Here is a 23,051-nt window from a genome sequence, read left to right as displayed (position 1 = left end):
TATGTCTTTGATAAGTCAGCTATGTGCAGAACTTCTATGGCAGGAAGCGAACTATTTCCTGAAAGGTTAAATGCCAGACGTCCCATCATTATTCTAGGGAGATGACAGGCGAATCTAAACTCTGTATTAGAAACTCATGTCAAACACATGCTCCGTCACATGACAGAGGAACACAATAACCCCCAATTCTGGCAACAGCACTTGTGGTGATGCTGTAAAAGCATCATTGCCAATCAGAGTTGAGTAAACTGTGTTACACTAACTCTAAAAGTATTCGAATGACTTTTCCTGATAACGCAGTAATGTAATGTGTTACATTTTTAATTTATGTAATTTGATTACAGTTACTAATGTAATAAAATTATGCTACTTAAAGGCACAATATGTACGATTTTTTATTAAAATATTCAAAAACCACTAGAACAGTGTTATGTTTTGCAAATGTTTCGAAGAATGTTTAAATTCAGAGAAATAATCCTTAGCTGGATCAAGCCATGTCGCATCGCATTCTTTTATATGTAAATACAAGGTTGATTCCTCTCAGTGTGTCTTCTTCCAAAAACAAAAAGCATCCAAAATGAACTTGATGAATTTTGCTGCTTTGTCTACGGAGGTGATGTGGGTGTTTATATGTTTGTGCATCTCACATGGATAATTATTGCATGAATAGAGTTTGCTGCGCGTGTGCACCTCGCATTGGTTTCATAAGGATTGCTTAATCAGAAAAGATTTGAAGACCAATGATATTGGACCCATCCACTTTTACCATCTCTAATTCAGCAAATAAATGAGGAATGCCTTAGTAAATTAAACTCCATTTAGCTACAGCCTTAAATTCCATTATACTTCTTTCTCAAATCCATTCCACTTGGCCCATATAAATTAACTCCATTCCGTTTTTTCACTAGTTACTCGCACCTGCTGCATGGCCGCGACACACCAAAAAATAAACAGAGCATCTGAGCTTGCCTGCTGCTTAGATACACCTAACCCTACCTGACACTTTATTTTAACTTTTAATTGTTTCCTTTATTTTTATCTTCACTGAAAACAAATGCCTTTCAGTTGTGATATGAGATGTGAAAAGGGAGAAGAACAATTTTGGCAAAAGGCGGATTTGAACTCGGGTCTCTTGCTCCAAAAACAATATGCTATGTGCATTGTCATGTACACCACTGGAAATGTCACATAACCACCGTCTTTTGTAATCTTGTTACACTAGCGGGCAGAGGTAATATAGCCCCTGCCAAAAAGGCGACCTATTTGCACTTTGTGCAAAAAGACACTCTGTTAAATAAAAGGCAGCAAACTACAGTAAATACTCCATACTCCGGTAATTATTTTCTGGGGGAGGACCCACCAACATTTATTTTGCTTCTGACACCAATACATCCATCCATAATAAAAAGTGCCTCACACGGCTCTGGGGGGTAAAAAAAAAAAAAAAAAGGCCTCCTGTAGCGAATCGATGTATTTTTGTAAGAAAAATATCCATATTTAAAATGTAATAATCACTTTAATCTAGCCTGTGCTAATAGTTTGTTTACAGGAGCAAAGGAAGCAACGTTTCCTGACTTTAGCAAAGGAAAACCGTGAAAACCTGGAGCCACGTGAGGCACTTTTTATTATGGATGGATGCGCTTTATTGGATTTGTTTTGGACTGTTGAAGAGAAACACTTGCCCATTGCCATTTTAAAGCTTTGAGGAGCCAGAACAATTTTTAATGAAACTCCAATTGCATTCATCTGAAAGAAGAAGTCATATACACCTAGGATGCCTTGAAGGTGAGTAAATAATGGGCTAAGTTTAATTTTTGGGTGAACAAACCCTTAATTAACTATTTAACTAATTAGAAACTATGAGTTTCACTTTGTAGTGTTTTTTTTTTAGGTTTGATAACTGTAAAAGTAAACTTGAAAGTAAAAGTAATCTGATTACGTTTTAATAGCAGTAATCAGAAATGTAATCAAATTACAATTTTAAAGAAGTAATTAGTCATTTGTAGTGGACTAGTTTTTTTAGTAACTTACCCAACACTGTTACCAATAGATAGCTTTGTTTGGTTGTTTGTCTCATTTGGGAAAGGATGACCGGATTAATTAATGCTTGCATAATACTGCCAATTATATGACACAACTGGTCATGTGACGTCAATATGGCGGCCCCCATAAAAGGGCGACCTGCTCCGAGGAAGGAAAATGGCTTTTTTTTTAAACACCGGTCTTTGTCGCCCCATGTGAATATACATCACATTAATGCTATGTTTCCTAAAGCCCTGTTCATTTCTTTATATGGAATGCATGACTTGTAAAACAAATGTGTAATTTGTAAAAAATGACTGAGTGCACCTTTAACCCAAGTGAGCGCATGAAACTGACCTTCCGTGACTAACCGGCATTAGGACCGAGCGTCAGTTTATCAGGAACAGGAGAGAGAGAGAGAGAGAGAGAGAGAGAGAGAGAGAGAGAGAGAGAGAGAGAGAGAGAGAGAGAGAGAGAGAGAGAGAGAGAGACGCCGCAGCATCAGCATCATAATGAATCACAGCAGCTCTGAGGCGACAGAAGCAGGAGCCGTAAAACGGAATTGGATAGTTACGCAAAGACGTTTTATTTGTTATTATTGAGCTTTTTCCCGCGTCAGGAATAAAAGTGGGCAGAGATTAGGCTAACAGTACTTTATCTCCAGGATCCTTCTTTAAGGAGCCATGGATCTTACTCGACAAACTTTTTTAAAACTTGCTTTTTTCATCTTCACAGGTAAGTGTTTGCAACCAATTCTGACCTGCTGGTTTCTGACGACGTTTAAACGAAACGTTGATAGAAATGTATTCAGACTTTGATGGTTTCAAATGAAACCCATTTGATCTCTTGAGAAACAGAATCATGAAACCGCTCATTTCGCTTCGATTAGGGGCAACTGGCAAACACATGTAAGTGAATTTCCACATAATGATTTTTAAGGACGGCATGAGATGCTAACCGCGCAGATTTTAAAAGCACTTTGAAATTAAGCTAATTTATGCCGAGGCATGAAACCTTTTGACGTCTCAGAGTACGCTGGCTTAATTTGTGGTGTCATACTAATTATATAAAGTACTCTAAAAGTGTATATAGGCAAGAACTAATTGTCCTCAGACTTGAGCAGGCTTGGGGAAATTCAGCTGTTCTTGGCAACCTTTGTTGAGTTTAGGACAAGCACTCTGTAGTACAAGTTAAAGGAGCTTTATATTGAAGATAATTAGATATTAGCTTTCCAAAATATTTGTTTCTTATTTGTTTTTACGTCATGTTCTACATTTGAACATTCATTTCATGTGCAGAATTATGTTGCAAAAAATAGGCTAGTTGGCACACAAGTATTTTTCAAAGTGAGTTTATTGCTGTATACGCCAATTTCTGCATGCTCAAGAAAGATACACTTAATTGATTTTGGCTGTATTTTACTTTTATGTGCTGTCATTAAACAGCTTTTATAGGCTTTTTAGCAAAATTCAAACTGAAATTTTTATTTCATAAAACAATTCATAAAACAGCAAAAATATATTATGTAAAAAACACAAATGTACAAAACAACATTGTTATTGTAAATAATAAATGTAATATTCAAATCATATTTCATGTTTACTGACTCTACGTTTATGTAAAATAGAGATCCCGGTTCAAACTTTCAGATAAAATCTACCTTCTTTATATACTTAACTCTTGTCTGAACAAATACCAGTGTTTTTATTATAGTTTGAAAGACAGAATTTGCATATGCTAATGTGTCTATTGGTTTGGGTCTACCAATATGTGTTGTTTAATCCAATCCTTCTCATTAGCACCTCATCTGTCCTGCTTAGACAAAATTACCTGGTCAGCATCACAGATAATAAACTCATGTTTGTTGTCCATTAGGCATGAAAATGGCATGAGCATGTGTGATTTATATAATGTGTGTGTTGCTTTTATAAGGTCATTTTTTATGTAATACCGAACAGACTTCCCCGCTAATTAGCAATCTGGAAAAAGTGGCCCACATAAGCAGTTTCGTTTCGCCTTGACAGTACGTCATTTCTCTGCAGTGTTCAGCAATCTGGTAATTTGGTATTCAGTACTTACATTATCTGTCTAACATATTTATTTATGTATTTGTTTGTTTATTAATATTTTTGGCACACACCGACAATCAGTTGTGTAATTCTGCCCTCCTTTGCTGAGCTGAGCTTTTAGCAAAATTGAATGCGCAGATGTCAGTCTGAGGAAGTACTGAAACCCGTTTTCAAGTAACTCAAGGCACGTACAAGTACGTAGGTGAATACCGCCTCAAGCCTCTTACATTCCCGTTCTTTTTCTCCAGTGGCTTCGCTACTCTCTTTTCACTTTCCATCCATTTATGTTTCTTTCCAAGCCAAATGAAATAACTTCTGACTCACTCAGAAATGACCTAGAATACAAACAACTACAGTATGCGGTATTACTAAAATGTTCTGCTTTTTTATGAACATTAAAGTCTTAAAGCAGCACTCTGATATCAGGTATTATGAGCCTGCCCTGTCAGCTTATAGTCGGCTTTGAGGATATTTAACCATCTAGGGATTGTGAATGTCACTGCTTTAGAAAAGATGTAAGAGTTATGATCCAGATTCAGTCTTGTTCAGATGGATTGTCATTTATTTTACATTTCTTCTGTTGGCAGATTTTCTAACCATGCTGAATCAGAAGACAGATTATTATTGTGATAGCAAAGAAACACCCAAAAGACATGTATCATGAAAAACCAGAGTTTTGCAGTGGATTTATGTGAAATAGTTCAGCTGAAATAATAATGTAATAGTGAAATAACAGAAGAAAAACTCATATAACAGTGCAGCGTTGTTGATCTGTGACTGTATTAAAAAAAACATCCCAAAAATGAATGAGAGTATGTGGAAACTTTATAACCACACTTTCCATCCAACCAAAAATAATAAGTACTGATTATTTAATAGGCATAAATAAAGAGAGACAGACTGGTGAAAGCCAAAACTAGCATAAAGCTAGCCAATCACATTACAGTTTGCCGGATCAAGCAACATGAAATATGCGTTAGGTCGTCTCAAGCGGAGACTAGTATAATGTTGGACTCCTCCTCCCACGTTTCTGATTACATCTTAACCTAAATGGCAAGGTCGTACCTGAGTTTTACTACATTTGTGTTCTTACCAGCACTTTAATTAAGGTATACAGTATGTTATAAAAGTGCTTTTATAAGGGCAAACTGTAGTTGTTTTTAGGAGGTGAAGGAGAAGATAAAAAGGTAGCTGTCTGGGTAAGTGGATGCATCATTATTTGTTTTTAAAGGTGTGCTATTATGCTTTTTCACTTTTTGAACTTTAGTCAGTATGTGGAGTGTATCTTTTGGCATAAAAAAGATCTACAAAGTTACAAATCTCAAAGTCCACTCCAAAAGGAGATATTTCGTTTATAAAAAATCCCTTTTTTTAAGATCTACCACGAACGGCTCCTTTGGACTACAACGTTTGTTTTCCGCATGCAATGGCCCATGAGAATATCATTAAATTAAATCCTGCTCACGGAAATTCAAATTGTTGGGGGACGTGTAGGGACGAGATGGGGAATTAGCCTAAATTTAGCGATGCAGCGTGGAGAACCGCTTCAACGAGCCGCAGCGTGGCAGGTATAAACACAAGCACTGACTAGAGTGGCCGCTTCAGAGCAGTAACGCGCCGCAGACGTGTGCCGTACAACGCGCATAATGCTCACTGCCGACAGAAAACAATTCAAAAAAGGTGCCTCTCACTGCAAAAATGCATTCTGTCTGATCAGGACCTAAGTATGTAAATAATTAAATACATTAGCACGATAATATCATGTATTGGCGATCTCGCAGGCTGACGACAGGACCCAATGTGTATATGACTTCCTTCTTTCAGACGAATGCAATCAGAGTTATATTAAAATTATCCTGGCACTCCCAAGCTTTAAAATGACATAGATGTGTTTCTCTTCATCAGTCCAAAACAAGTCCAATAATATGCATCCATCCATAATAAAAAGTGCCTCACATGGCTCCGGGGGGTTAATAAAGGCCTCCTGTAGCGAATTGATGCACTTTAATCTAGCTTGCGCCAACAGTTGTGTACGGAACTTGCTTCTTTGACAAGGGGCGTGGCAGTACTGAAATACCGTCTAAGCTGTTTGCCAATCGCAACGCAGTGGGAGAGCTAACCAATCACAACACATTTAGTTTTTCGGAAGGCTGGCCTTCATTAAACCCCGGAACTAATCGAGCCTTTTGTGCCAGGCTGGGAGAAATGTATTGTAATAATGTAAATTATGTTAAAAATAATGCGTTTTTCGAACCACCAAGCATAAAAGCATGTTGTAGTACACCCCCAAAACAAAATCAAGACTTTGTAAAACAGTATAATAGGACCCCTTTAATTCACATGCCCTTATAATCTATCCTCACTCCAGCACATGGTATTCAGCAATAGCAAATGACAGTGATCCAATGATCCAGTTAATTCGCAATGAACTGAACAAAGTCCCAGCCTATGTTTCCGTCAGATGTATGTTACAATAGGAAAGAAAAGATGATTGCAAATTTCATGCTCAGTTTAATCATCACAGCATTGATCAACATCTGTTAGGTAAAGAAAAAAGATGTTGAATCTGTTCCTCTCCGTTTAAGGAAGCCAGCTGAGGAACCAGAGCAGATGTATGAGAGTTTCCTGAGATTAAAAACAAGTCAGGCAGCAACAATTTGGATGGGATTCACCTAGTAAATGTGAGGAGAATTACTTTATGCTATGGTGCATGATGTTACAGCACCAGGTAAATCGTTCTGCTGATCATTTTATTTGTTCAGGTACTTAAAATTGAGAAATTAAAGGGGACTTTGGACAAAAATGGCATCAGAATAAACATGTGTTTTCATCATATGTTTTATTGTTTTCAAATTTTGTGTTTTAGCATGTCTAATTATTTGAATGCATAAAAACAACTTAAATGATTAAAATTTATTCTTAAAATAGCCTCATGAAATGTTTGTTTTCCCCCTCAGAAATTCTGTATTGTGTATTTTCATTTTTCTGGTTACCAAATTACATTAATTTCATGTATCTTTTAATGATTGAAAATTAAACAATTATTATTTTTTTTTTTTTTGGCAAACAAAGGGGATTTACCATTAAAATTAAAATATGAAAGAAGAGTTGTGTGATTATTCCTTTAAAATGTTAAATAATGTTTGTTTAATTTTAATAGTAATAGTAGTAGTATGTGCGTTCTACTAAACAACAGTAATTTATTTCTGGCACAATGTCTTCAAGTTAAACCGGACATTTATTTTGATGGATTGCTGTGAATACCTTTACAGTTCTGTGTGTATATGATATGACACTAGATTTACACAAATGAAACCGTAAAATGTTCATGAAGTGACTCTCAGAGCAGTTGTGGAGATGTTGTTCATGTATTTATGTCCTCATTTAGTAAAACAGCAGATGCTGAAATCACCGAGAATGGCACGCATGCTTCAGTATGTGTGTAGTAAACGAAACCGCGCATTTGTGTAATTTATTCATACAAAGACATGCAGGCACGGTCAGATAGGTCTAACTCAATCTGACATAATGACATCATTATCACATGGTGCAGCTGATTGGTTTTCTTTTGTGTCAGCAGCCAATGAGCTTGCTGCTTAACATTAAAATACTTGGCTAGTGCTTGCCATAGCAGTTTCAGTGCACTTCAGAAACTCTCCACCTCCCCCAGCTCCACCTATATCCACCTGTTTTTGGGGGGCACTACTGTAAAAAAGAATGTGGGTACAACTTCCGGTGAGGCAGCGGTAGTATACCAGTGGTATACTACGAGTTTTCGGATAATTGTTTACTTTGTATAGTTGCAAACCTTTATGAGAGACATTGTTACAGTGCTCAGGGACAACATGTGCTTGTTCAAAGTTGTGTTCCCACATCGTTAGCAAGTTTGGATCGCTAAATCTTGAATGACTGCCAACTAGTGATGTAAAATAAAAAAAACTGACCGTTGTGTCAATAGAGTTTACACACTGCATCTGAAACTTTCATCCGTCATAAAAAAAGTTCGGATCAGGTTCGATTTTCTGTGTTTTTACATCCGTAGCAAGCATTTTGATAGGACAGGATGACGAATAAGGAAAAACACGTACGAAAATTTTGGACTCAGTGTGCAATGACCTTCAGGCTTTTATTTGTGCATGTAACATGAGTTGATCTATGGAAATTGTGGTGGATGCTTCTTCCGACTGAGCTTCTTTTACAGGCTTTTGTCTGATTTTTTTTTTTTTTTTTACCAAGCAACAGATAACACTGTTCCCTTTCGATACTACACTCGTACTGCGTCACTAGACGCTATGGGAAAAGGTCCTTTTTCCTTCTCGACTGAAGCCTTTTTTCATACACGCAGTGAAACTGCACGGCATTGGATCGTGCAGAGAAACGAAACGAACCAATGACTCGGCAGCGGTGCTGCACGAGCCTATGGCGAGAGAGCCCGCCGAAGCCCGCCAGAAGGGGCGGAGCCACTGGCTATATAAGCGGTCATCTCGCCATAGGAACCCAGATTTCTTCTCCTTCAGCGACGACTCTTCGCGCTATGAGACAGAAGCCCTCGCCGTTGACACGCACCCGCAGCGGAGTATTCAGCAGCTGTTCGCCGCTCTCGACGCCGGCTGCATCTGCTCCCCTGCCGCCATCCGGCGACTTTTTTTCTGCAAAAGAGCTACTAAAAGAGCAAATGCCGCGCCGTTTCTGCCGGAAGTGCAAGGCTCCCTTGCTCGCTTCCGACTCGCACGGCGAGTGCGTCTCCTGTTTGGGGCTTCCCCATGCGGAGGCTGCACTTAAAGAGACGGAATGTCCCCATTGCGGGGATATGAGTCTCTCCTCTCTGCGCTCGCGGATAGCGTTCTTTTCAGAACGTGATTCCGCACCTCGCGCCCTCCCGTTTCCTTCTTCACAGGAGCCTGTGAAGAAGAAACAGCGGGGCAGGGGATCTCAGCGCCCGGAGTTAGACGAGCTCACGTCGGCTCAGCCCCCGCGTGCCTCGCCTTCTCCACAGAGAGAGGGTTCTCCTGTGCTTTTCGCCCGCCCAGACCTGTGTCCCTCGGCAGCCGCGAGTGATATGGTCTCCTTCGGCGGGAGCGAGGATGACTTGCTGGACAGCATGTCATTGGCTGCTTCAGATGCTGAGGAGTTATCGGGCTCTGTCAATGATCCCGCCCCCCTGCCATCTGCTGATACCAGCGACTCCAGGACAAGAACTGGCATGGACGCCGAGCTCTTCCGCGTCCTGACCAGAGCTGTGGACGAGCTGGGACTGGAGTGGTCTCCCCCAGAGGAGCCCCCACGCAGCCTCCTCGATGAGTGGTTCCTGCCGGGGCGCCCCCAGGCCCCTCGACAGCGAGCTTCTCCGTTCCTCCCTGAAGTTCACGAGGAACTCACTAAATCCTGGCCCCCTACTCTGCGCGCCTGCGCCCTTCGTCTTCCTCCGCCCTCACCTCTTTCGACGGCGCCGAAGACAGGGGACCTCCCTGGATGGATCAGTGGCCGCCCACCTCTGCCCGCCCACTGCCATCGGCTGGAAGGCAAAAGCTTCTCATCCGTCCAAGCCGTGTAGGACGACTTCGGCCCTCGCCGGACGCGCCTACACCTCGGCCGGACAGGCTGCCTCAGCGCTTCACTCCATGGCGATCCTCCAAGTGTTCCAGGCGAAACTTCTCGCGCAGTCAGACAAGTCTGCCCTGGACCCCGCCACTCTGACGGAGTTACGAAGCGCAACGGACCTGGCCCTGCGCGCTACTAAAGCTACCGCTCAGGCAATAGGCAGATCCATGGCAAGCCTGGTTGTGCTCGAGCGCCACTTATGGCTCACGCTTACTGAGATCAAGGACGCGGATAAGGTCCCCTTCCTAGATGCTCCTATCTCTCCCACGGGCCTGTTCGGGCCTTCTGTGGAGGGTTTTGCTGAGCGGTTTACCGAAGCACAGAAGACGTCCCAAGCCATGCGACACTTCCTGCCAAAACGCTCGAGCTCTGCGACTGCTCCTGGGCGGCCCAAGCCTGCACCGCCCCAGCAGCCTGCGAGATCTGCGCCGTCCGCTTCCGCTGCTGCCGCAGCCCAGCCAGCCAAGGCCGAGCCGAGACTGCCGTCCCGCTCGTCTAAACGCTACCCCTTCCCCAAGCGTCAAGGGCCGCGACCCAAGCTGGCACTGGACCCGGCGCCTCCGCCGTCATCCTGATCCAGGCGAAAGGAAGAGGAGGGGGAAAAGTCTCGCGCTAGCCGGACCGCCCCCCAAAAGGCCTCTGTTAAGCCTCCAAGCACCTCGCTTAATGCTGGGTGCCGAGGTCGATGTGTTTTATGTGAAATCTGTTGTACAAACTGGGTCCAACCTTCTTGTGCCCACACAACCTATCGCTGTAATAGCAAACAAAATAAAACACAAACATTTTCAAAAAGAGAGCAAATTTCCTCTTCCAAATACAAAGGGTGCCTCATCTCAGCCACCCGAACCTATAATACCTCTGGCCACTCGGGTGGACGCCTGGCAGGCTATCCCCGGAGTGTCAGAATGGGTCATGGGGATAATAAAGGAAGGCTATTCACTCCAGTTCGCTCGAAGGCCCCCGCGCTTCAGCGGCGTGGTCCCCACCTCGGTAAGGAGCAAGGACGCGCACGTCCCTACGCTCAGAGGTGTTGACATTGCTGGGGAAGGGCGCCATAGAGATGGTCCACCCAGCTCAGAGCGAGTCAGGCTTTTACAGCCGCTACTTCCTCGTCCCAAAAGAGATGGAGGTCTGAGACCCATTCTCGATCTGAGGCTTTTGAATCGGGCCCTCATGAGACGGCCGTTCAAAATGCTAAACTTAAAGCAGATCCTCTCGCACATTCGCCCAGGGGACTGGTTTATTTCACTGGACCTAAAAGATGCGTACTTTCACATCCAGATAGCCGCCCATCACAGACGATTCTTGAGATTCGCCTTCGAGGGTGTGGCTTATCAATACACGGTCCTGCCCTTCGGCTTATCCCTGGCTCCCCGCACGTTTACGAAGTGCATGGACGCGGCTCTTGTCCCTCTGAGACAGAAGGGAATCCGCATCCTCAACTACCTCGACGACTGGCTCATTCTGGCCCAGTCCGAGACGGAGCTGCTATCTCACAAAGCCCTTCTCCTCAGCCACCTGGAGTGCCTGGGACTCAGGGTCAACTTGACCAAGAGCGCGTTGCGTCCCAGCTGGCAAATCTCGTTTCTGGCAGCAATTTTCGACTCGACTCGGTCAAGGGCTATGGTCGTGCCGGAGCGAGCTCTGGCAATACGACAGTTAGCGAGCTCGTTCCAAATCGGAGCCCGCCACCCCCTCAAGAAGTTTCAGAGGATGCTAGGCCTTATGGCTTCTGCATCCCCGGTGCTCGAATTGGGCCTGCTACACATGCGGCCCCTTCAGCGCTGGCTAAAACCTCGAGTTCCACCTCATGCATGGCGTCACGGACGTTGTCGTGTCAAGGTGGACCAGGCCTGCGTAAGGGCCCTGGTCCCCTGGAAAGACCCACGGTGGATGGAGAGGGGCGTGCCCTTGGGATCGGTTTGCAGAAGGAAGGTAGTCACGACAGATGCCTCCAACAAGGGTTGGGGGGCGCTGTGCGATGGCAGCCCGGCTTACGGCCTGTGGTCGAAAGCGGAAGAGGGGTTTCACATCAACTGCCTGGAAATGCTGGCAGTATGTCATGCCCTCCACTCATTCCTGCCAAACCTGAAGGGACACCACGTGCTGGTCCGATCGGACAACATGACGGTGGTATCCTACATAAATCGCCAAGGAGGTCTTTCCTCCAGACGTCTCTTCACACTGGTGAAGGGCCTTCTGGAATGGGCTCAGCTCAACCTGGCCTCGCTGAGGGCGGTTCATGTACCGGGCAGACTGAACCAAGGGGCGGATATGCTATCACGAAACAATGTTCCCTCAGGAGAGTGGATGCTTCACCCACAGACGGTTCAGAAAATCTGGGAGATCTTTGGCAAGGCAGAGGTCGACCTCTTTGCCTCAAAAGACAACTTTCATTGCCCGACATATTTCTCCAAGGACAGGGATGCGTTGGCTCACGACTGGCCCAACCTCCTTCTGTATGCTTTTCCCCCGACATCCTTGATCCCTCAGGTTCTCAAGAGAGTCAGGGAACGGGCTCACAGGCTCCTCCTGGTGGCTCCTCTGTGGAGGAACCAACCATGGTTTTCAGAACTGTGCCAGCTGCTTTGCACAGCCCCCTGGCCGATCCCCCTGAGACGGGACCTCCTCTCTCAGGCGAACGGAACAATCTGGCACCCCCAGCCCGGTCTGTGGGCTCTGCACCTCTGGTGTCTGGACGGGATCCTGGGTACCTCCCAGAAAACGTCCTGAACACGATCTCCCAGGCTAGAGCTCCGTCTACAAGACGCCTCTATGCCCTTAAGTGGTCTGTCTTTTCCACCTGGTGTTCTACCCGTGGAAAAGATCCAGCCTCCTGTGACATATCAGTGATATTGTCTTTCCTCCAAGAGCTGTTGGACAAGGGCCGCTCCCCGTCCACACTCAAGGTCTATGTGGCTGCTATAGCGGTTTTCACGCCCGATAGCAGGCCGATCGATTGGCAAAAACAACTTGGTTGTTCAATTTTTGAAGGGGTCCAGGAGGATGAATCCTTCTCGCCCTCACACTATCCCTGCTTGGGATCTGTCCACCGTCTTGAGGGCTCTGAAAGGCCCTCCCTTTGAACCATTGACAATGGTGGACCTTAAACCCCTGACGCTTAAGGCCGCCCTGCTGCTAGCCTTAGTGTCGGTAAAACGTGTGGGAGATCTGCAAGCACTCTCCATAAGCCCCTCCTGTCTTGAGTTTGGGCCAGGAGACTCCAAGGTCATCCTGAAACCAAGACATGGGTATGTACCTAAGGTGCCCTCCACTCCGTTCAGGGCTCAGGTTGTTACGCTTTCTGCGCTCCCTTCCTCAGAAGGTGATCAGGAGTTGAGCCTGCTCTGCCCGGTCAGGGCATTGAGAATGTACATCGAGCGATCCGCCCCCTTTAGGCAGTCGGAGCAGCTCTTTATCTGCTTTGGTGGCCGCAGCAAAGGGCATCCGGTCACAAAGCAGAGACTCTCTAGATGGATAGTTGATGCTATCACGCTAGCCTATTCCTCCCTGGGCCTGGAATGTCCCGTTGGAATACGTGCCCACTCAACTAGAGGCGTCGCCTCTTCTTGGGCGTGGTCTAGCGGTGTGTCTATTGCAGAAATTTGTGCGGCGGCCGGCTGGGCCTCGCCGTCCACCTTTACTAGGTTCTATAGCCTAGACATTCCCGCCTTACAAGCGGGAGTCCTTCTGCATAAGTAGTCACAAGAGGAGGGCCTCCGGCTGGGCCGGGTTTTTTACTTGTCATATTTAGGCCCCTCTGGTGCCTTGACATGTGTTTGGCCGTTCTCTCCATGGCATGGCGTTTATGGAACGGTTCCCATAGCGTCTAGCGACGCAGTACGAGTGTAGTATCGAAAGGGAACGTGCTCGGTTACTATCGTAACCTCGGTTCCCTGAGATACGGGAACGAGTACTGCGTAACATGCCATGCCATGTCGCTGCACGACCTAGTCGTCGCTTCAGTCGAAGTAACCTGGGTTCCTATGGCGAGATGACCGCTTATATAGCCAGTGGCTCCGCCCCTTCTGGCGGGCTTCGGCGGGCTCTCTCGCCATAGGCTCGTGCAGCACCGCTGCCGAGTCATTGGTTCGTTTCGTTTCTCTGCACGATCCAATGCCGTGCAGTTTCACTGCGTGTATGAAAAAAGGCTTCAGTCGAGAAGGAAAAAGGACCTTTTCCCATAGCGTCTAGCGACGCAGTACTCGTTCCCGTATCTCAGGGAACCGAGGTTACGATAGTAACCGAGTACGTTTTTGACACTCTTGAAGCTTTGAAACTTTTACCGAAACAGTCAGGAAAGTGTCACTGCTTCGAAACGCTTGATTTGCCCATCACTACTGTCAACTGTTGAATGAATGAGTGTCACGTCCCATTTGTTTACACTGAACCGGAAGGTTGGAAACTTGTGAATAGATCTGCTTTGGGGAGATTTACGTAGGCTATATGGGGGTTATTTCATATATGTTATATGTGCTACAGCAGTATTTCTTACATGTCTGTGGATGTATTGGCAGTAGCAAGTCCTTGTATTCTTGATTCTTGATATGATTCTTCAGGGTCTTAATGAAAAGTCTATAACATGCTTTGGTTAAAATTTCTCAATGGTAGTGTAAAAAACACCTTTTTTACCTTGCCGAAATCAGGTCTGCAAAAATCATCCTGTTCTGGTCAATGTTGCTTTAAATGTTAATGAGCTCTGCTCGCCCCGCCCCTCTCTTCTCTTTGTGGAGTGACGAGCCTGTTTACTTTAGCCGCATTTAGCCACGAAACTTGCTAACTAGCACATTATTTGGAAAGGCGATTGCAAAGATTCATAAAAAAAAAACCCTTATACTTCTGCTGTAAGTGAAGCTGGAGCACAAATGATTTTGTGCGAACATAGACACATTTGTTTAGATCAGGAGGCGCATTCCCTTCACAGACAAAAGTCATCCCCTGCATCTTCAGCGGCTCAGATGTCGGGAGTAAATGATGACTACTGAAACAACAGAAAACCTTCTTTGCATGTTCACTTTGTAAACACTGGGTTGGTAATTCTGCAGCAATTTAGGATGATTTTAAAGTTGGAGTTGCATTGAACTGATTTACCAAAAGTACGTATGTGCATGGCAGAGCTAGACAAGACGAGCATTTGAGGTTAAAAAGTATATAAATTTAAAAATTTTTACATAAAAGTAAAATTTTACATACATTTTTTTTTTTTCATTTTACATAAAAGAAAACAGATACATTTTTGAGGTCATTATAAAAAATTGCCCTCACGAAGGTAAAAATGCCCCAGGCAATCAATTCCAGAAGAGCCAAAATTGGTCATTCATACAAAGGATAATTTCTGACCCTGATGGAAACACGCACTTAACCTCTCTTCAACCTTAAACCAAGGCACTTCAATTTACCTCTGCTCTAACCTATTTCACAAACTAGCCTTCTATTAAACCCGTCATCATTTTGCCATCATTTACTCACCCTCAGGTTGTTCCGAACCTAAGCACAAAAGAAGATATTTTCAAGAATTTGAGTAACCAAAAAATTGACGACAACAGCCATTGACTTCCATAGCATTTTTTTCTTCAAAAGAACTGAGAAGCTGGATACTCTGACAAAAGTCTCCATTTGTTTTCTTAATATCATTGCTGTTTAGGAAGCTCAGCTGAGATGTTTTATGTGTTTGTTTTTTGGTTTCCTGAGTGAGCTCTCCCTGAATTTGTGATGATGGAAAAACAGCCCAGCCTTGTCATGTTTATCAGTTTCTCATATTCTCAAAGAGCAATTTCATCATTGCGTTCTGTTGTTTGCTATTTGACATATGAGACACCACTGACACACAAAACCATAGTAACAGTGACAATATAGCCTAAGGTGACATCATTGTGACAGTAATATAATTTGTGAAATGTTTCAGCATAGTCACCGTACAAGGTGTTAAATGTCTTCACCATGGTTTCCGGGGAAATTGCTTTTTTTTCTTCCCACATCATGAATTACAGAAATGACAGTATGTCATTTCTTGACTTAAAGAAGGTTTTAGTTGCGAAATTGAAGTGGGTGCTTGCACATGTAAGTGGTGCTCAGCATGACTGTGTGTTTGGTGAAATGGACTTCCTTTGCCAAGGTAGCTGCGTAATCGTCCAGTAATTACAGGTCTGAATCTCTAAACACAGATCAAAGTGTTTGCTTTTAGCATCAAACATTAAAGAGGTGCAATAAGTGCTGTAATGTGCATCACTGCAACGTCACTTGCAAGCAGAGTGTTTGTGATCATAGCCTACATATACTGATAAAATCAAATGGTTCACAGTCATAGCTGTCAGTGATTATTATCTTCTCTGGCTTATGCCCAAATTGTGTTGATTGTCTGTTCATCTTTCGACCAAAAAAATAAAACAAAAAAATAGGGCCAAATAATACAAAAAAGAGCCTGAAAAAAATTCTCAAGAGGACCTTTAGAAAAACGTCTAGAGTTTACACTAATTTATATAAAATATAAATGCACATTATATATTATGTTTCATTTTCTATTTATTTTTTACAACGACATAATATATAATATATGCAGTTTCGTTCAACAAATTGTAAACGTAATACTGAACCTTAAATATATAAATGTAAATACTGTATATAAATGTATGATTTTATTAAATAAAAAGCATAATAACAAAGCCTAAATTAAGCCCACTTACACAGGGAATTTCTGTTCATATTTTGATTTACTTTTTGAATGGTTGAGCTTAGCAAATTCAGTCAGCACTAATGGTTAAAAAATGGAATTGGGAATATGCTGTACAGTTTTAATGAAGGGAAAACTGTGTGGTTACAATATTGGACAAAAGTCATTTATTTCACAAAAATTATGTATTTATATATATTATATATTTATTTTTGTCATGGGAGAATATCATGCAGTAACAATACTGCACAAGTCACATTTGAATGAATTTTGTTTACTTTATTTATTTATGGGAAGAAATCATGCAGTAATATTGCACAAAAAGCCACATTATAATAAAATGTATTTGATTTATTTCTTTATTTTTGTCATGGGAGAAAATCATGCAGTAGCAATATTGCACAAAAGTCACATTTTAATGATTGTTATTTATTTATTTATTTTTGTCATGGGAGAAGATTATGCAGTAACAATATTGCACAAAAGTCATATTTTAATGAATGTTATTTATCTATTTATCTGTCTATTTATTTATGTATTTATTTGTTTTTGTCATGGGAGAAAATTATACAGTAATAATATTGCACAAAAGGCACAATTTAATGAATTTTAATTATTTATTTATTTTTGTCATGGGAGAGGATCACGCAGTAGCAATATTGCACAAAAGTCACATTTTAATGAATTTGATTTATTTATTTATTTTTGTCGGGGGAAAAATCATGCAATAGCAATATTGCACAAAAGTCACATTTTAATTAATTCAGTTTATTTATTTATTTTTGTCATGGGAAAAAAAATCATGCAGTTGCAATATTGCACAAAAGTCACATTTTAATGAACTCTATGCATTTATTTATTTATTTTTGTTATGGGAGAAAATCATGCAGTGGCAATATTTCACAAAATTCACATTTTATTTATTTATTTATTTATTTTGTAATGGGAGAAAATCATGCAGTAGCAATATTGGACAAAAGTCACATTTTAATGAATTTTATTCATTTATTTATGTCATGGGAGAAAATCATGCAGTAACAATATTGCACAAAAGTCACTTTTTTATTAATTTATTTATTAATCTATCTTTGTCATGGGAGAAAATCAAGCAGCAGCAAGGCTGCACAACATCAAAGTGGTTTAAACATAACTAATAGTTCTCACTGTATACAAAAACCTGGGATTTGTGCCTCTACGTAAATGTAACAGATCACTAAAGTGTACCATGGTAAGTGCCAGTCCTGTTGAAAAAAACCAAACCAAAACAAAAAAACAGCATATGCTGGTTAGATATGTTTTGAAAGCATGGTAGCTGGTTTTTAGTTAGTCATAAGCTGGTTTAAGCTGGTCATGTGCTGGTCCTAAGCTGGTTCTAAGCAACTAGCTCCTTCTCAGCTCATAACCAGTTCATGACCAACTAAGGACCAACTTAAACCAGCTACCATGCTTTAAAACATACCTAACCAGCATATGCTGGTTTTTCCAACAGGGAGATACTTGAAGTACTTGTAAGATTTGCACAAGATGCATTTAAACGGTCTCACGAGGGCCAGCCACACACAATTAGCCTGTAATTATTTTGTTCCCTCTAAATGTCTATCACACCTACTACATAATAATGAAACACTTTGATTCCTGTGGAGCAGCAGTCCAGATGGACTTGTGTATGTAGACAACTCCTCCCTTTGATGCTGTCAGGAGACTGTTTTGACTTTGTCATGTTGTTGACATTTAGTTTGTGACATTCTGTGAATCAATATTAAGGTGGTTTTAGAGACCCACGGCTTCTTAGAAGCAGCAACTGAACTGAAATGTTATTGTTGCATCACTCTTGTTCAGTAAAGACGTGTTGAATACATCCTTCACATCACAGAGAACAGTAAATCCCTTTGGTTTTGCCTGACCTGCACATGGTAACCTTATACGATGAGTCTGTGAATCACTATGTTTTTGACATCTGGCAGTGCTGATTGTTATCTGCAGCTCAGATATGGTCTAGTTAATGATTGAATGACTATAAGGAACATTTTGTGTCAAGTGATGTTCTCTCAATGGCATTAAATGTGATAAGGATCGCAGAAGTAATTAAAGGGAACCATTTTTATAGAGTTGTTAAAAGAACTGCAGTTGTATTGAATAACTGCACCAAAAGAGGTTGGAAGTAACATAACCTCACAACATATACAATTTAGTAGAACATAAAAATGGCAAATAAATAAAACCTTTCAGAGCAGATTTTTTATATAAACAATATCACACAAGTAGACGTGAGATCCAGCACAGCTGGAATTCGGCCGTAGGTAATTACAGCTGCCGATATATAGCCATATCTCACATCTAATTGTGTGATATTGCATTTATACAACAGTTCGATGGCACGAGTGTGTAAATACATAAACAAAATAATAACGGAGTGCCTTTAAAAGCCCTCTTTTGTGCGAACTACTTCTTTCCGCCACAGATTCAAATCAAAGTTTGACAGTTGAACAGCTGAGCCCAGGCCTCCGTTACTAATTCCAAAATGTCACTTTAGAACTAGTAACCACGTACTATAGAATACCCAAGACCTGTCACTACTATAGTTTTAAATGGGGAAAGATGCAACGCTCATTATGACCATGAAGCCCCGCCTTCTTAATGAAAGAGCCAATCATTGATTAGTAAAGTCAACGCATGAAGCACAAGGAACTCTATTTATGAGGCAGTTCTTGTCAGATTTCATTGGTGATTTCAAATATGAAATTTAATCATAAGCTTGGTGAACAGTTTAGGAGAATTTGATGTTTCCCTATTCAAAGAGATAGGAGCTGCACTTGCCTGCCTGAGAGGCATTTCAAAGATGGCCGCCGAGTGAAAAGACTTTCTTTAAAGGTACACTGCTAGTAACGAAGGAATGTTGAGTTGTCATTGAAAGCTTATTGTATTACTGCAGTAAAAAAGCTCATTATGAGTATTATGAGAGAGAGAGATGTGTGAGAATGTGATTAATGTACCTGCATCTGATACAGGATTTATTCTTCAGATCGGTCTCTCCAAAATAAACATTAGTTTGTATGTCTGCCGAGGAAAGTCTTATCTTTGTCCTAACCTTAATATCCTTTCATCTATTAAGGGTGATTTTGCTGCTTAGTCCATAAAAATAAAAATTACTTCCACTTACCACCTTTATAACTTTTCAATGTAAAAGTCTTTACTGCTGACTCCATAAAGAACCTTTAACATCTGAAGAGCCTTTTTTGATTCATAAAAGGTTCTTTGTGGTTCTTCAGATTATAAAAAGGTCAAAAATGATGGTTCTTTAAATAACCTTTGACTGAATGGTTCTTTGTGGAACCAAAAATGTTTTTTTCTATGGCATCACTGTGAAGGACCTTTTAAAGCACCTTTATTTTTGAGAATGTAGAATTTTTTTTGTAACATTATAACTGTCTTTACTGTCACTTTTGATTGGTTTAATACATCCTTGCTGGATGAAAGTATTAATTTCCTCTTTTTTAAGCGTTGCTCATTCTTGGAATCACAATTGTAACATTTATCAGTCTTACATGCAGTAATCAAAACGCTTCTTTGATCAATTTCTTTCTTGCTATCATGTTAATATCCTACTATCCATATGGTCCTTGTGATAACAAACAATTGAGTCAGAATAAAGGCTTGAAGCATTTAACTTTGATGGATCTTCCCTCGAATCTTCCCTCGTATATGCTATAGTGTCTGCAGTGATCTGGCAACAGGACAAAAGGCTGAATGAAAACAGGCTCTTTCCAAAGCAAAGGGACACAACTGCTCTCATGTGTGTTTAGTCTCGCAATTTTTTTAATCTTCTAATTGATTTTGGTCCAAGCAAAGCTGAATCCCATGATAGATGATGTAGGCCTGAACTGAATTATTTTGAAAAAACAAAATTAATGCTGCCTTCAGTTAGTCAGCAGCGCTGTCAGATTTCTGAATATGTCTTCAGGTTCACAGACAGAAAATGACTTTCTTTTTCTAGGAATTATTAGTAGAACTAAGTTTGATCTATTCTCTCTTGAATTCATTGGTAGCTTTTAACATTTAGTGAGCTGCATCATTCATACAAACTCAGTCATTGTTCCTGCTGTGCTGGCTCGTCTTTACGAAGCCCGCAATGATCGTTTGTGCCTTGCTTCATTGCAATATCACATTTCCATGTTCTACTAATAAATCTAAAAGTCACTGACCTGTACAAAATAAAATTAATTTTAAAGGTGCACTATGGAATGGATGCAAAGTAACGTCCTGCTTTCTATCAATGTCCCCTTTATAATAGAACTGTACAGACAGGAAGTGAATGGTGAGGGTTTAAACAAGGGCTAGGATGCCCCCCACCCCACCCCCCATTATGAAATATATCTTAAAAACCCTTTATTTCTGATAATTTGACCCTGGCTGCAACCAATTACAAGAAAAATTCAATTATGTGAGTAAATTTTTTGCAAATGCCAAAAGCCTGATTCGCCTCTTATGAATGGGAGCTCAGATAAATGGGCCTGCATACTCTTCATTCTTTATTACAGCTGTCCATATTTTTTTATTTTTATTTTTTATTTTTTTGTTAAAAGTCAAAGGCTTTTCATTGTAGGGCTGAGCTTGAACATAATGCACATCTTTATCAGCTAATTTCCTTTAGGGATGCAGAACCAAACTAAATCTGTGACTAAAAGTCAAGGCTATAATGTTTCATATTGTTTGCAGAGGTGGATGCAGAGTTCATTTGGGCTGTTAACATTTATAATAATAAGAAATGTTTCTTGAGCAGCCAACCAGCATATTAGGATGACTTCTGAAGGATCATGTGACACTGAAGACTGGAGTAATGATGCTGAATAGCTGTATTAATGATTGAATAAATGCAGCCAGGATTTTGAGTTTCAAATTAAAAAACGATCAGATGGTTCTTAGTATGTCCAATATAGAGCAAGCTCTATTAGCTGAATTTGTGTCTCTTCTACTCATCTAAATGGCATATTTCTATGTTCTCAACAATGCCTCAAAGCCCCAGACAAACCCAAAAGCATGTTCTGTAATCTTCGCTAAGTGCTACAATTAAGCAACATTTATGGTGAAAATATGTGCTGACAGCCTGGTTTAGTGTTGAAGTAGTGGCTTGTGAACGTTGAGACAGATGGTTGCTGCTAGCTTTAATTGAGTGATACATGAAAACATTCATTAATAGCCTACATATTTCTCTTCTTCAGGCTTTCTTTATGAATTTCCTCAAAAACACGCTTTGCTCATTTGAGCAAGCTGTTGTAGTTTGTAGTGGCAGGAATGTATATAAAGGACTGGGTCGGTGCTTATTTCTTAATTGTTATTAAAAGTACTATTAATAAGAATGACAATCAGATTTTTAAAAACCCAAGTGACTAATTTGGAACACTCTATATAGACAGCAACTCAATTGATTTTGTTTTTCACCCTTTAAAGGCACAATATATACAATTTTTTTATTAAAATATAAAAAAAAACACTAGAACTGTTAGGGTGTACTCACACTAGGCATGGTTGCCGTGAACCGGGCCCGAGTACGATTGTCCCCCCTCCCCACTCCCCCTTTGGCCTGCACTCACATAGGGTTTCAGTATTCGTGCCGCATGCTTACGTCATTATGGTACGACGGTTTCAGGATAAACAGGAAGAGCGGCGCTTTCGCTGAACGCAATGAGTCCATCGCTCTGGTTACTTTGTGGATAGTAATTTTGAGTCCGCGGTTGTCCACAGGTGAAAAACGTAAATATTGTGCCTTTAAAAAGGATTTGAAAGGGTTTGAGTTTTTTTCTCTACTCACTCTTTAACATGCAAATCAAGACATTGTTCTGTCCCTGGATGTAGACAAACTGCACCTCTGGACCAAAAACTGTGCATACCCCTCCAAAGCGACTGAATGAGATTTTTTTTGTTGGCTTTATTTAACAACTGACATTTTTCTTTATTGTTCTCAGTTTGACCACATTGCTAAAACTGCCTGGTCCTGCAGATTTGTTTTATACAACATTAGGAAGATCAGGCCCTTTCTTTCAGAAGATGCTACACAACTCTATGTTCAAGCTTGTTCTATCCGGGCTAGCCTTTGCAATGCTCTCTTGGCAGATCTTCCAGCCAGTTCTGTCAAACCTCTACAACTAATCCAGAATGTGACTGCAAGATTAGTCTTTAACAAGCCAAAAAGAGAACATGTCACATCTCTGTTCATCAATTTGTACTGGCTACCAATAGCTGCTCGCATAAAGTTCAAGACAATGATGTTAGCCTAAAAAACATCCACTGGCTCTGCAACCCTTTACCTAAATTCACTACTTCAGACTTATTTGCCCTCCAGAAACTTTCATTCTGAAAATAAACAGCACATTGTAGTGCCATCCCAAAGAGGCACAAAATCACTTTCACAGACTTTTACCTTAACCATTCCCTCCTGGTGTAATAACCTGCCCCACTCAATCCGAGCCCTTAGCCAACTTTAAGAAATAGCTAAAGACACGTTTCTTCCATCTACACTTGACCCTCTAACACTAGCACTCTCTATTACATTCTATTTCTATTCTAACTACTTGTTTTCTTCTTATTTAAAAAAGACCCTCTAACACTAGACTTGTCACCTCTAACCGAGACTTGTCACAGGCCTTCATATTATTGCTTTTTTGTTGGTTTAGATTACTTCTTTTGTCCTT

General features: G+C 41.3%; 1 protein-coding gene across 2 annotated transcripts in view; it reads left to right on the top strand.

Annotated features, from left to right (window-relative positions):
- Positions 1-2,552: 2,552 nt before the first annotated feature.
- Positions 2,553-23,051, top strand: part of ltk (leukocyte receptor tyrosine kinase) — a 72,556-nt gene continuing 52,057 nt past the window's right edge. For both annotated transcript variants that reach the window (XM_051133958.1, XM_051133957.1), the window contains exon 1: positions 2,553-2,757. In XM_051133958.1, coding sequence (XP_050989915.1) covers positions 2,706-2,757 — 52 coding nt within the window. In that variant the 5' untranslated portion in view covers positions 2,553-2,705. The remainder of the gene's footprint in view (positions 2,758-23,051) is intronic.

Source organism: Labeo rohita, chromosome 17 (genome assembly GCF_022985175.1).
Source record: "Labeo rohita strain BAU-BD-2019 chromosome 17, IGBB_LRoh.1.0, whole genome shotgun sequence".
In the NCBI taxonomy this organism is placed as follows: Eukaryota; Metazoa; Chordata; class Actinopteri; order Cypriniformes; family Cyprinidae; genus Labeo; species Labeo rohita.
The sequence above is the reverse complement of the archived record's forward strand: the minus strand, read 5'-3'. Positions and strand labels throughout refer to the sequence as shown.